Source organism: Hippocampus bargibanti, linkage group LG10 (assembly GCF_051943395.1).
Source record: "Hippocampus bargibanti isolate YZ-2025 linkage group LG10, ASM5194339v1, whole genome shotgun sequence".
Taxonomy (NCBI): domain Eukaryota; kingdom Metazoa; phylum Chordata; class Actinopteri; order Syngnathiformes; family Syngnathidae; genus Hippocampus; species Hippocampus bargibanti.
The window spans coordinates 8,765,949-8,778,321 of record NC_142743.1 but is presented as its reverse complement, the minus strand read 5'-3'; the positions used below and the strand labels follow the sequence as shown (position 1 = coordinate 8,778,321).

Below are 12,373 nucleotides of genomic sequence, written 5' to 3'. Positions count from 1 at the left end.
ACATTACTGTGAAACGTTTATAAAAACACCGAATTGGCTTTGTGTATTGTCTATATTTTGGATAAGAGATGAAAACAGAAATACATTTTTAAAAGGTTCATCTTATATCTAGATTTAAGATTCACAGAGCAGACTCAGGTGCCTTTTGAAAGCAGGATCGCACATTGTCATAGAAAAACATTGATCACTTTTTTTTCTTTCAATATGAATGCAAGCCACAAATTCTTCCATCAAAGTATATATTTGAAATACATTCATTATACATTCCAGTAATGCAGTTTCCTAGTAAAGTATTTTTACTGTTTTCACTGTACACATGTTTATACTCTATTTATTGCATTGTTTTCATAGAACAAAGAGCATCAAAGACAATACAATGAATGTCCTTCGATCACTCATAAGGATGTGCTTTAATTGTTGCTGTTGTGCCAACAAGAGTGCAATAAATATATTGCTAAAATAACCCTGAGTCTTAAGTACGCATTTTTTTTTCACCAAAAAATGCCAATGACGGAATTATGACTTTAAAACTTGGACTTCTGAGTCAAAAATCGCAATTCTGAGTAAAGTCAGAATTCTGAGTAAAAACCCAGAATTATGAGATTAAAGTCAAAATTCTGAGATGAAAGTCAATTCTGAGTAAAAAGTCGGAATTCTGAGTTAGAAGTCAGAAATTCTGATTTAAAAGTCGGAATTCTGAGTTAAAATTTGGAATTCTGAATTAAATGTGTGTGAGTGCTACTTCCGCACCCGCTCAAAAATGTTTTTTTGCTCACCCGCAGAAAAACATTTTTGTTCTTATCCTGTGGCTGGAAAGTGTCCTTGAGAGTTTTGGATGGCGCTTATAAACGTAATGTATTATCCATCCATCCATTTTCCGTACCGCTTATTCCTCATTAGGGTCGCGGGGGTGCTGGAGCCAATCTCAGCTGTCTTCGGGCACGAGGCGGGGGACACCCTGAATTGGTCGCCAGCCAATCGCAGGGCACACAAAGACGTACAACAGTCACTCTCACACTCACACCTAGGGACAATTTGGAGTGGTCAATCTGCCTGCCATGCATGTTTATGGAGTGTGGGAGGAAACCGGAGGACCCGTATAAAACCCACGCGGGCCCGGGCAGAACGCCGGACTGGGACGCGACCAGCAACCTCTGCACTGTGAAACCGGTGTTCTAACCACTCGACTACCGGGCCACCCTAATGTATTATTATTATTATTGGATTGGACTGTATTTGCCTTTATTAGTCTCACAGTGGAGAAATTTACATTTCACAGCAGCAAAGTGATGATCATGATTATTATTAATGTAAATTTCTCCACTGTGAGACTAATAAAGGCATATCCAATCCAATCCAATCCAATCCAATCCAATTATTATTATTAGTTGTAGTAGTAGTAGTAGTAGTAGTAGTAGTAGTAGTAGTAGTAGTAGTAGTAGCCTAGTATTACTATTATTATTATTATTATTATTATTATTATTATTATTATTATTATTATTATTATTATTATTATTATTATTATTATTATCATGTGAGATGATGTTACATAAATAACTATCAATATTGTTACTTTATTTTGTGAAGTGAGCACATTTTCATCTGCAAAGAATTTATTAGAACATATCAACAAGTCACAATCAAGTCACAAAATGTTACAAAATATATTTTTAAAGAGAGAAAACACCTGTGCAGTTTACGTGTCGAAAAGGGCATCGGAAGACACTAAGAAAGCCTCATGCATCCCCACCGATTTTTTTGACTTATTTTATGTTAATGCATAATAAGTCACTCATTTTTTATATCCCTATTATGCAAAGGGAATCCGACGTAAAATCTTGGCCAAAACAAACATGCGGATCAAACCTCTGAAGATGGAGGACACTGATTCGCTGTGGCGGCCCCTTGAAGGGAAAAGCCGAAAGGAAAAGAAGAAGATGCAAAGTGGATTAAATGGAATGGAATTGAGTTTTTTATATGTAGCAAATGTATTTTTTATTAATATCGTAAAATCCAGCATTTCAATAGGGGTGTGTAAACTTTTTATAAACTGTTTTCTGTGCGTATATGTTAAACATCAGAGCTCAAACTCAAACTGTGCTGGCCTTACCCCAGCCACAGCGTTCGAAACCACCCGACCCCGCGCTTTCACTGGCCCGCTGTACCCCTTACGTAACATACTTCCTGACGTCCGATTGGTCGTGGGCGTTGCCAATCACAAACTGATGGAGCGAGGAGGCATGAAAGCGGCGACGACTATCAGCATCTGTAACGGAGCGATGACGCTTATGTCCGAAGCGACGCTTTTTAATTGAATAAAAAAGAACAGAAGCGAAGCCAAATACACTATGGTACGTATATTTTGTGTTCCGTTTTTTAAGCCCGGCCTGAAGATGACGTTTGTGCTTAGCGACTCTTCCCCGGTTGTGTTATTACTCGGCATATTAACAGGTGAATACAAACCGATATGTTCCTCCTTTGAACATGTCCTCGTTGCGGTCCAAATTCGTCCAAACAAGCGTGTGTCGCTGATTTTAAAGCGTCAGGAACGCGGTCAAGTATGCTCTCATTGTCATGTATTTACAGTACGGCTTTGTGAATCACGCCTTGGAGCTGCTGGTTTTGAGGAATTACGGACCGGAAGTGTGGGATGACATCAAGTGAGTGTATATTGTTATGCCCTTTTTTAATGATTGTTATGCTTATTATATACTGGTGTTTACACAATAAAATGTTTGACTAGAAGCAGGAAATGTTTGACTGGGAGCAGGCAGTGAGCTCAGACGTGATACAGGCCTATTGGAGGCTTTTAATGATTAACTAATAAGATCAAACCGCGTGCTCACACTATGTCAAATGTATATTTTTATTGGACATAATTTGTCTAAATAAATTATCCATATGTGACTGAACAATGTAAGTCACAACTCATTGGGGAACTCATTTTTGACATGTCATCATGAGGATTTGTTAATGTCCATACGCCACGTTTGAATGATACAGTGATACATCGGCTTACGAACACTTTAGCTAACAGACTTTTCGCCTTACAAATATTTAAATTAGCGAGAATATAATCTTGGCATACAAACTACTTTTCGGGAAACATACGGAGCGCTACGGTGGCTGGCTGTCAAGATTTGCAAGGTGGTGATGGCGGGTGCGGATCCCAAAAAGCAGGCAGGAGGGAGCAGGACGTTGTTTGACAAATTGTATTAAAATAAAGATCTATTCGCTAGCTAGCTTGCTATCTATTTGAATTATTTCCAGGTTTAGTGAACGCTGGCGCGTGTGGCATCCGCTGCTCACCCACAGAAAAACCGATCCTGTGACTGTAAAGTGACCTTGAGAGTTTTGAAAGGCACTTAAAAATTAAATGTATTCTAAAGGTCAGCGGGAACAACATGTAAAACATCACAATCATCTGAACAGAAAAAGTAATACAAAGTATCAAAAGAAAACCAAGTCTAAAAATCCGCCAAGGTTAAACAAACACATGCACAGCATACAATGCATGCGATTGCAGACAAAGCATGCAACAAACAATGAACCGACACCGGATGGTCGTGCCGGGAGTCCTTTTAAGTGTCACTGATTAAAACGAGCAGCACCTGCGAGGTTGCAGGCAGGGCTGACGTCGCTACCCGTTGGTCGCCAATCCGAACGTGGCAGTCCGCCAATGGTCGGGACGACCAGCACCTGTGCAGGTGCAAGCGGGGCCGACAGCGCCACCCGTTGGTCGCCAACCAGATCATGATACTGGCAGACTAGTTTTCGGCTGAAGTACACCAAACCAAACTGCCGAATAGCGCCATGGTGCCAGCTGGACTACTTTTTCACCCCCCCTTTCTCTGAGTGACGCGTGGGATATGTGCTTTGTGATCAAGGATACATTTGCTATTATTGGACCGAAAAAGACCCCACTACAGGCTAGTGTTCAGCCGAAGAGGACAGAAAACAAAATTACGGTTGAGCAGAAGGAGATCAAGAAGGAGATCATCGAGAGATACGAACGAGGTGTGCGTTTGTGTGACTTAGCGTCCCTGTACCAGTATGCTAAGTCGATCATTGCTATCATCCTTCGGAACAAGGAATCTATTAAAGGTGTGTGTGTTGCTAAGGGTGTTTCCGTGTTGTCTAAGCAAGGGTCTTAGGCAATAGAAGAGGTTGAAAAACGTATATTAATTTGAATTAACGAAAAGCAGCGAGCAGGGGACAGCGTGAGTGAAGGAATTATCGCAGAGAAAGCAAAGCAACTTCACTCGGATATTGTCAAGAGGCAGTTGGAAGTCATCCATTGATGATTTCAAGGCTAGCCACGGTTGGTTCGAGAACTTCAAGCGTCGTACAGGGATTCATAGTGTCATTCGTCATGGTGAGGCAGCCAGTTCTGACGATAAAGCTGCCGAAGCTTACAAGGAATCATTCCTCAAGATGGTGGAAGAAGAAGGCTACGTTCCTCATCCAGTTTCAATGCCAATGAAACCGGCCTTTTTTAGGAAAAAGATGCCTACAGTTACTCCCTTCCTCCCACCTCCTCCCACTCCATTCCATCAAGCCACCAACGACCATTACAAAGGTAAATAAAACGACTTTATTATATAGTTCCGTTATTTCTTGAATTACAATACAATAGCAAATTTATTATACGTAAAATAAGGTATATTTGGTGTAGTTTATTTAGTCGAAAATTATGTTTTATGGGGACCTGGGAACGGATTATTGTCATTTTTATGGTTGCATATGGGAAATTAATGTTTAGAATACACACTTTTTGCCTTAAACACAGTTTCAGCTGAGGTATCACTGTACTTGATTTACACGCCAAGAGCATTTGCTCAATCAAATCTGATCCTTATTATGGGGGAATTGGCATCATGGTCGGGTAAACAAAAATAAACCTTTGGAAATCACATATTCTCAGATGTCAATCTGGTTTAGCCCCCCCCAAAAAATTTTGCCATATGCCAAATGCCATAAAACCAACATCAGATCATTTTTACTATTTCATAAGGGCCAAGGTTCAGCCTCATCAAACATCCCTTTAAAATAACCAAAATAACAACCGCTGGCAGTGACCAGTAGCGTAATGAGGAAATCACATGGAAATTAAGAGGGCAATTGGGAACTTTGACCTGCTTTTTTAAAAATTCTAGCCATTGTCATGAATCCACAATAATATATTTTGATGTGGTTGTGTCCGGCGTACGTTTCCACAATTCAAATGTGTGAGCACCCCCAAAAAAAACGGACAGTCGCGTCAACCTCTGATTTGGCTCGGATTTCAAAACAATGTTACAACTATAGGAAAATAGAAATGAGTTGTTGCAAATGTTAAAAAAAAACTGTGGGAAAACCCTGAGCACGACTGCAAAGAATGTGCTCCAAGTGACATTTAAATGTGTTGTTCTTAAGCGCCTCCTATTCTATCACCGTTTAATGTCAACATGACATTTTTTTAGCACGCTCTCTCCACTGCGCCCTGAACCCACCACGACCCAAACAGAAAAAAAAGTCGAAGCGAAAGTTAAGAGCTGCAGCTGTCTTGTGTAAATGTTTCCATAGTTGTTATTCTCCTCCATGCAGACATACTGCATCTCACTGATATCTCATATTCAATTTATCACCCTTCTTCTCCTCCTCCTTTTTAACTTTGATCAGCAACAGGCAAATTAATACAGATTTTCCATTGAAAGCCGTTGATGGTGTGTTTTTTCACCTGCTTTGGGTTCAAAAGACCTGACCAATATTGCCCATAAATCAGGTTTGTTTTATCAGCTTGAACAGAACTAATTACAACCACATTACTTACATTCTCTCGGAGGTAATGGATGCTATTGTGCCAACCGATGTACATGAGTCACACCAGATTTATAATAATAATAATAATAATAATAATAATAATAATAATAATAATAATAATAATACATTTAATTTATAAGTGCCTTTTAAAACTCTCAAGGCCACTTTACGGTCACAGTATAGGTTTTTCTGTGGGTGAGCAGCGGCAGCCACACACGCCAGCATTCACTTAACCTGGAAGTAACTCAAATAGATAGAAAGTGAGCACGCTAGACTATAGATAGCTAATAGATAGCTAGCTAGCGACATAGCTAATACATAGCTAATAGATAGCCAGCTGAACTTTATGGTCACAGTATAGGTTTTTCTGTGGGTGAGCAGCGGCAGCCACACGCGCCAGCATTCACTTAACCTGGAAGTAACTCAAATAGATAGAAAGTGAGCAAGCTAGCTTAGAGATAGCTAATAGATTGCTAGCCAACTAGATCGCTAATAGATAGATAGCTAGCGACATAGCTAATAGATAGCTAGCCATATATCTAATAGATAGCTAGCCAGCCAGCCAGATAGCTAATAGATAGCCAGCTGAAAAGCTAGCCAGCTAGATAGCTATATAGCGAATAGCTAGCTAGATTACCAGCCAGCCAGCTAGATAGCTAATAAAACCGATGAACAGTTTCGCTCGCAAACGCAATTACCTTATTCTGCGTGAAACAAAAGTGGACATGTGGATGTCTGGCCTGACGTGAATTTAATCCCCCAGGAGGGAAGCGCAACTTGACATCGAGGGTCAGTTCCTCGTTCGGATCATTTACGATGATACCAAAACGTACGACCTGGTTGCCGCTGCAAGCAAAGTACTCAGTAAGTATTTTCTCTCATTTGTTGTTGCACAGTAAGCAATGCACATATACAGTAAAGTCTCGTTATATCGATATCGGTTATATCGATAGTACTGCTTATTACGATACTATTTCTATGAACTCAAGGAGAAAATTACATGCCCGCAGGATCGGATATATCGATAGTCCGGTTATATCGATATTTTTTCGGACTCCCGAGCATATCGATATAACGAGACTTTACTGTATATACAGTAATACCTCAAATTTCCAATGTCTCTGTACTTGTCCAATTCGGTTTTCAACCAAATATTTCAGAATTCTTATGCCCTGGTATACAACCGAAATTCAGTTCTCAACCAAACTGAGCGCACCTGAATGCGCCACTCAACTGAGGTATCACTGTATATAGTTTGTAGAAGCAACATTTTCAATACGATTGGATCTCATTTTTGTGTGCGTAATACAAGACCTCCTGTTTCCTGTGTGATATTTGTTAAACGTTATCACGCCGTGACACTTCTGTGGATATTTATTACATTAACATAGCCGAATCAGGCTTTATCAATGTCTTAATTTTTTTCTTTGCATTTCAGAAATTAACGCAGGAGACATCCTGCAGATGTTTGGGAAGATGTTTTTTGAGTTTTGCCAAGAGTCGGGATATGACACCATCTTGCGGGTGCTGGGGTCAAATGTGCGCGAATTCCTTCAGGTATAAGTTTGTTTTGAATTAAGATGTGAGAAAGCCTGCCAACAAGTGCAGACATTTGTTCTTACAGGCGGTGAAAGAAAGATATGCTCATTTAAATTTTTGTTACTAATTTCTTACACAAACACAAGAAAGTTGGGATCGACCCTGGACTGGTCGCCAGTCTATCACAGCGTAGACAAACAGTAAATGTGATGAATAATCGTCACAGACTGACTTTGGAGCTGCATTAGTACTGATTGTGATTTTTTTTTTTGTTGAAAACTCAGAATTTGGATGCCCTCCACGACCATCTGGGCACCATCTATCCCGGTATGAGGGCTCCCTCGTTCCGCTGCACGGACGCAGAGAAGGGCAACAATCTAATCCTGCACTACTACTCTGAGCGAGAAGGCCTGCAGGACATCGTGATTGGCATCATTAAAACGGTCGCACAACAAATCCATGGCACAGAGATCGAGATGAAGGTTTGCTTTGCCCTTTTTTTAATCTGCAGTCTTCTGTGACTCAAACTCAGAGAAAGGAGACGCTATGATATGGGGACGGAATCATAGAAATGCCGAGGTGGCAAAGAGTGATTTTGAAAAAAAATATTTGCGACAAGGAGAATCGTTTTAGATCGGAGAAATAGTCCCCCTCGCATTGAGTATTTCAATATGACTCCATTTATTTTCATCCATCATTTTCACCCATATATATGATAATCAGCCGCCAATCATGACATGATAGGAACATTTTTCGCTACCATATTCTCCAGTTGCTGCCCCCTAATCATTTTTATGGACTGGAACCTATATTTTTCAGCACTGTGTGTGTGTCCTGATAGCGCAGGAGGATAAAAGAAAAAAGAAACAAGAAAAAAACGGCAGACGCTCCTAATGCAAGGCCCAATCTGGGGAAATATTAGCCACGGTTGCCGTGGAAACAAGGCGCAGAGACAGCAGCCTGACGTCAATGTGCCTCATGCCGACACTGATTAATGTCATTGTCGGCGCTCCTACGTAATTCTACTGTAATAGAATTTCGATTCATGCACATCGCACCAATATTTTTTGGGTAGGTGATTTATTTTAAGGCCAGCAAGAATGAGACAGACATATTTATAGATTACTTACTGAGAACGACGATGCAGTTTGGATTGGTCATCACGTTACATCAGACACATCAAACCTACGGCCGGCGGGCCATCACCGGTCTATAAGGTGGGAGAGAACCAGCACGTGGGGAGGATTTCTGCAGAGTATAAATCATATGAAACACTTGATATAAAATGCAGTGACACCCTTGATTTGTGAAGAAATAACAAAACATAAACATAAAACATTGAAGGACAAGATGGCGGCGCAAGAGTGGCTGCCTTTACAGCAGCTCCTGTATTTTGTTTTTGCAGCTGTGAGATATACATTTCTTCACTGTGAGACAATAAAGGCTCATCTAATCTAATCTATTAAATAAAAACTGCACCCACATATCTGAATTGATCAAACAAGGACTTGATGCCAACAAATGCTATAAAAATAGAAGTAGTATATCCATTGGCTTACAGCACAGGTGTCAAAGTCAAGGCCCGCGGGCCAAATCCGGCCCGCCACGTCATTTTTTTCGGCCCGCGAAAGCAAATCAAACTTGTTAAATTCCATGATGATTGCTAAAATCTGAGCCAAAATGTCATATTTTTGGATGTCAACCACAATAAAAGTCATTATTCTTGACTTCAGATTTGAAAACGAGTTATTCATTAATTTGCTGTGTGCTCTATATGTAATATTTGAAGGGATTTAAACATTCTAATGGGTTCCCCAAATTCATAACGGCCCTCGAGAGGAAACCATAACTACAATGTGGCCCGCGGCAAAAAATGACTTTGACACCCCTGGTTTACAGTATATTCATGACTGCTATGGTTCGGTCTATAGTACTGAGCTGTTAAGAATAACAAAAAAAAAAACTGAAATTGAAAAGTTTAATTATTTTGGATGTTTTACAATTGGATTTCTATATGCCTTTTAAAAACATAAATCTACCTGGTGACATGGAAACACCACTGCAGTAATTCATCTATATCCTTTGTACTTTTTAAAATGTAATTTGTTCCCCTTTTCATCACAGCTAATCTAATTGCCATATAAAGTGGGTGGAGTAAATCAGGAAATGTGCTGTAAAGTAAGAAGTATCGTTGATAGTACAGCATGAATTATTTTTGTATGTATTTATTTTTTCTATTTACAATCCAAACAATTTAAATAATCTTCAATTTCAACTTCAGATGATCCAACCCAAAAATGAAGAGTGCGACCACATCAAGTTCCTGATCGAGGAAAGGGACTCGGAGGAAGAGGCTTTCTACGAGGACCTGGACGGCTTTGAGGAGAATGGCACCCAGGAGACCCGCATTAGTCCGTACACCTTTTGCAAGGCCTTCCCCTTTCACCTGATGTTTGACAAAGACTTGATGCTCACGCAGTGCGGCAACGCCATTTACCGGGTGCTGCCTCAGGTCTGTTCGCCGTTAAGCGCCAGTCACTCGGCATGGAGGGGGGGCGGGTCAATTGTTATAGAGCCTACACACTTATTTCTAATCTAATCCCTCCCCCCCCCCATTGCATTTTTAGCTGCAACCTGGTGCCTGCATCCTCCCATCGGTTTTCTCCCTCGTCCGCCCACACATTGACTTCAGCTACCATGGCATTCTTTCCCACATCAACACTGTCTTTGTCCTGCGAAGCAAGGTAGGAGAGCTTTCCTAAAAGCTGTCGTTGCCCTAAAATGGTTTTCAAACAAGTGAATTCTAACCAGATTAACTCATTCACTGCCATTCCCGAATGTATACGGGAATTGAAAAGCATGACGTTGAGCGCCATTCCCAAATTTGTTTGGGTTTTGTTATTTCTCACGGAAAGGGAAGGGGGTGCGTTTCAATCTTTGGTCAGACCTCTGGCAATGTTTTTCCCTTCCACAAGGGGCAGCATTTCCCTTTTGTGCAGCCGCCCCCACTTTCAATGCAGATAACGCTACAACCAAATACAGTGAGACCTCGGCTTACGAACACCTTAACTTACGAACTTTTCGGTTTACGAATGTCAAATTTATGAAAATTAAACCTTGGAATACATGCTACTTTTCGCGATACACACCCACCAAGGCTGGCGGAGTGATCTTCGGATCTGACGGAGTGATCTTCGGCGGAAGCACACGACCGAACAGCGGTCCAGCTGGCGCACCTTTCCACCCCCCCCCCCTCTCTGAATTCACACGTAGATCGCCTCCAAGGAGTTATTTGCAGATAATTTTGTGATTATGGGACCGAAAAAGACCGCACCACAAGCTTGTGTTCAGCCGAAGAAGACACAAAACAAAATCACCGTCGAGGAGAAGAAGGAGATACAATTGAAAAACACGAAAGAGGTGTGCGTTTGTGTGATTTAGTGGCCCAGTACGGCTATGCTAAGTCAACCATTGCTACCATTCTCCGCAACAGAGAAGCCATCAAAGGTGAGTCTTTTGCAAAAGGTGTTTCCGTGCTGTCAAAGCAACGGTCTCTGGCAATCGAAGAACTTGAAAAACTTCTGTTAATTTGGATTAACCAAAAGCAGCTATCCGGACTGTGGCTATGAGAGTCATCAACATGATGAACAATAATGTGATGCCTCAGTTTTGTAAGACCTTACAAGTCAGAAAGCAACAGGTGCCAATTAAGAGGTTTTTAATCAGCAAAAAAATGAGGAGTCTCCAGAGAAGCAAAGAGGAGAAGCTGCACCAGAGGTTGAGTTACCAACAGTCCTTATGGAAGGTGACTCTCCTTAAACTTAAAACTTAAAACTTTAATTGCAGTACAGTTTATTTCTTTAATTACAGTACTCATGTAATGTGCCTCTCTTTCCAAACAGCAATTCCCTCTGACCTCCGACCTCCAACACCATTCCGTCAAGTCATCATTGACCATCACAAAGGGAAATAAAACGACTTTATTTTACAGTACAGTTTATTTGTTTAATCACAGTCCTTATGGAATGTGACTCTCTTTCCAAACAGCAATTTCCTCTGACCTCCGACCTCCAACGCCATTCCATCAAGCCATCAATGACCATCACAAATGTAAATAAAGTGACTTTATTATATAGTGCAGTGTATATAGTATAAGTTATTTAGTTGCAAATTATATTTTATGGAAACCTGGGAACGAATTATTCTCATTTTAATGGTTTCCTATGGGAATTTTTTTGGGGGGATACACACTTTTCACCTTACACACTGTCTGGGAACCAATTAAGTTCGTAAGCCAAGGTCTCACTGTAAACTCAAAATATACATTTTTTTTCTGATGAAAGAAGAGAGACTAATCTTTCTTACGCTGCATTGAATGTTTATGTAGTCCTATAAGCACCGATGAGTATGTGGAACTATTGTGGCTTGGAATTGAAGCGGATTTTTGTGGGTCAAGAGGTGCCAGACAATCTATTTGGATGCTACAGCTTTGTGTTTGCTTTCAAAACCTAGCTTGTAGCAGAGGTGCACATTCCACCATGTTTGATCCAGGGTGAAAAGGAGGCCTTCATCCTCTCCTCTTTCATCTAGAACTGCTTCATGTAATAAAGTGTTTGTCTTGTACTCAAACATCAAAGAGTACATCGGGAAAGTCGTTAAGATTGCACAACTGTCCGTGTTTTTATGTTCCTGTTGTGTTTATTATTTTGCTTTGTGTTGACTATTATGTGAAGCGCTTGGTTACAGCTGCAGCTGTTGTGAAAACTCGATACAAATTTGGATGTATTGAGATTAAGTACTCCAGCATTCTAGAGCATAAACCACCAGGAGATCTTCAGAGGAAGAGAACCCCCTTCAACCAAGTGTTTCGGCCCTTAACTTCCTTACAGTCTTAGGGGGCCGGGCCACACCCAGCAGGCTGCCAGGTGTTCCCCTGGTGGTTTTTCCATATAGTCCTTGGTGGGTCAGGTGGAAAGAGCCCACTTTCCAGATTAAGCCTGGGTCGGGATATGAACCATTGGACCACCATATC

The 12,373-nt window shown here is 40.8% G+C and overlaps 1 protein-coding gene across 1 annotated transcript in view; it reads left to right on the top strand.

Moving 5' to 3' along the window:
• The first annotated feature begins 2,145 nt into the window (after positions 1-2,145).
• The window catches only part of gucy1b1 (guanylate cyclase 1 soluble subunit beta 1), a 23,671-nt gene continuing 13,443 nt past the window's right edge, over positions 2,146-12,373 (top strand). Inside the window, exons 1-7 of the mRNA XM_089006674.1 lie at positions 2,146-2,351; positions 2,587-2,660; positions 6,566-6,666; positions 7,241-7,359; positions 7,626-7,823; positions 9,623-9,853; positions 9,969-10,085. Of these exons, the coding sequence (XP_088862800.1) occupies positions 2,349-2,351; positions 2,587-2,660; positions 6,566-6,666; positions 7,241-7,359; positions 7,626-7,823; positions 9,623-9,853; positions 9,969-10,085 (843 nt within the window). The 5' untranslated portion in view covers positions 2,146-2,348. The remainder of the gene's footprint in view (positions 2,352-2,586; positions 2,661-6,565; positions 6,667-7,240; positions 7,360-7,625; positions 7,824-9,622; positions 9,854-9,968; positions 10,086-12,373) is intronic.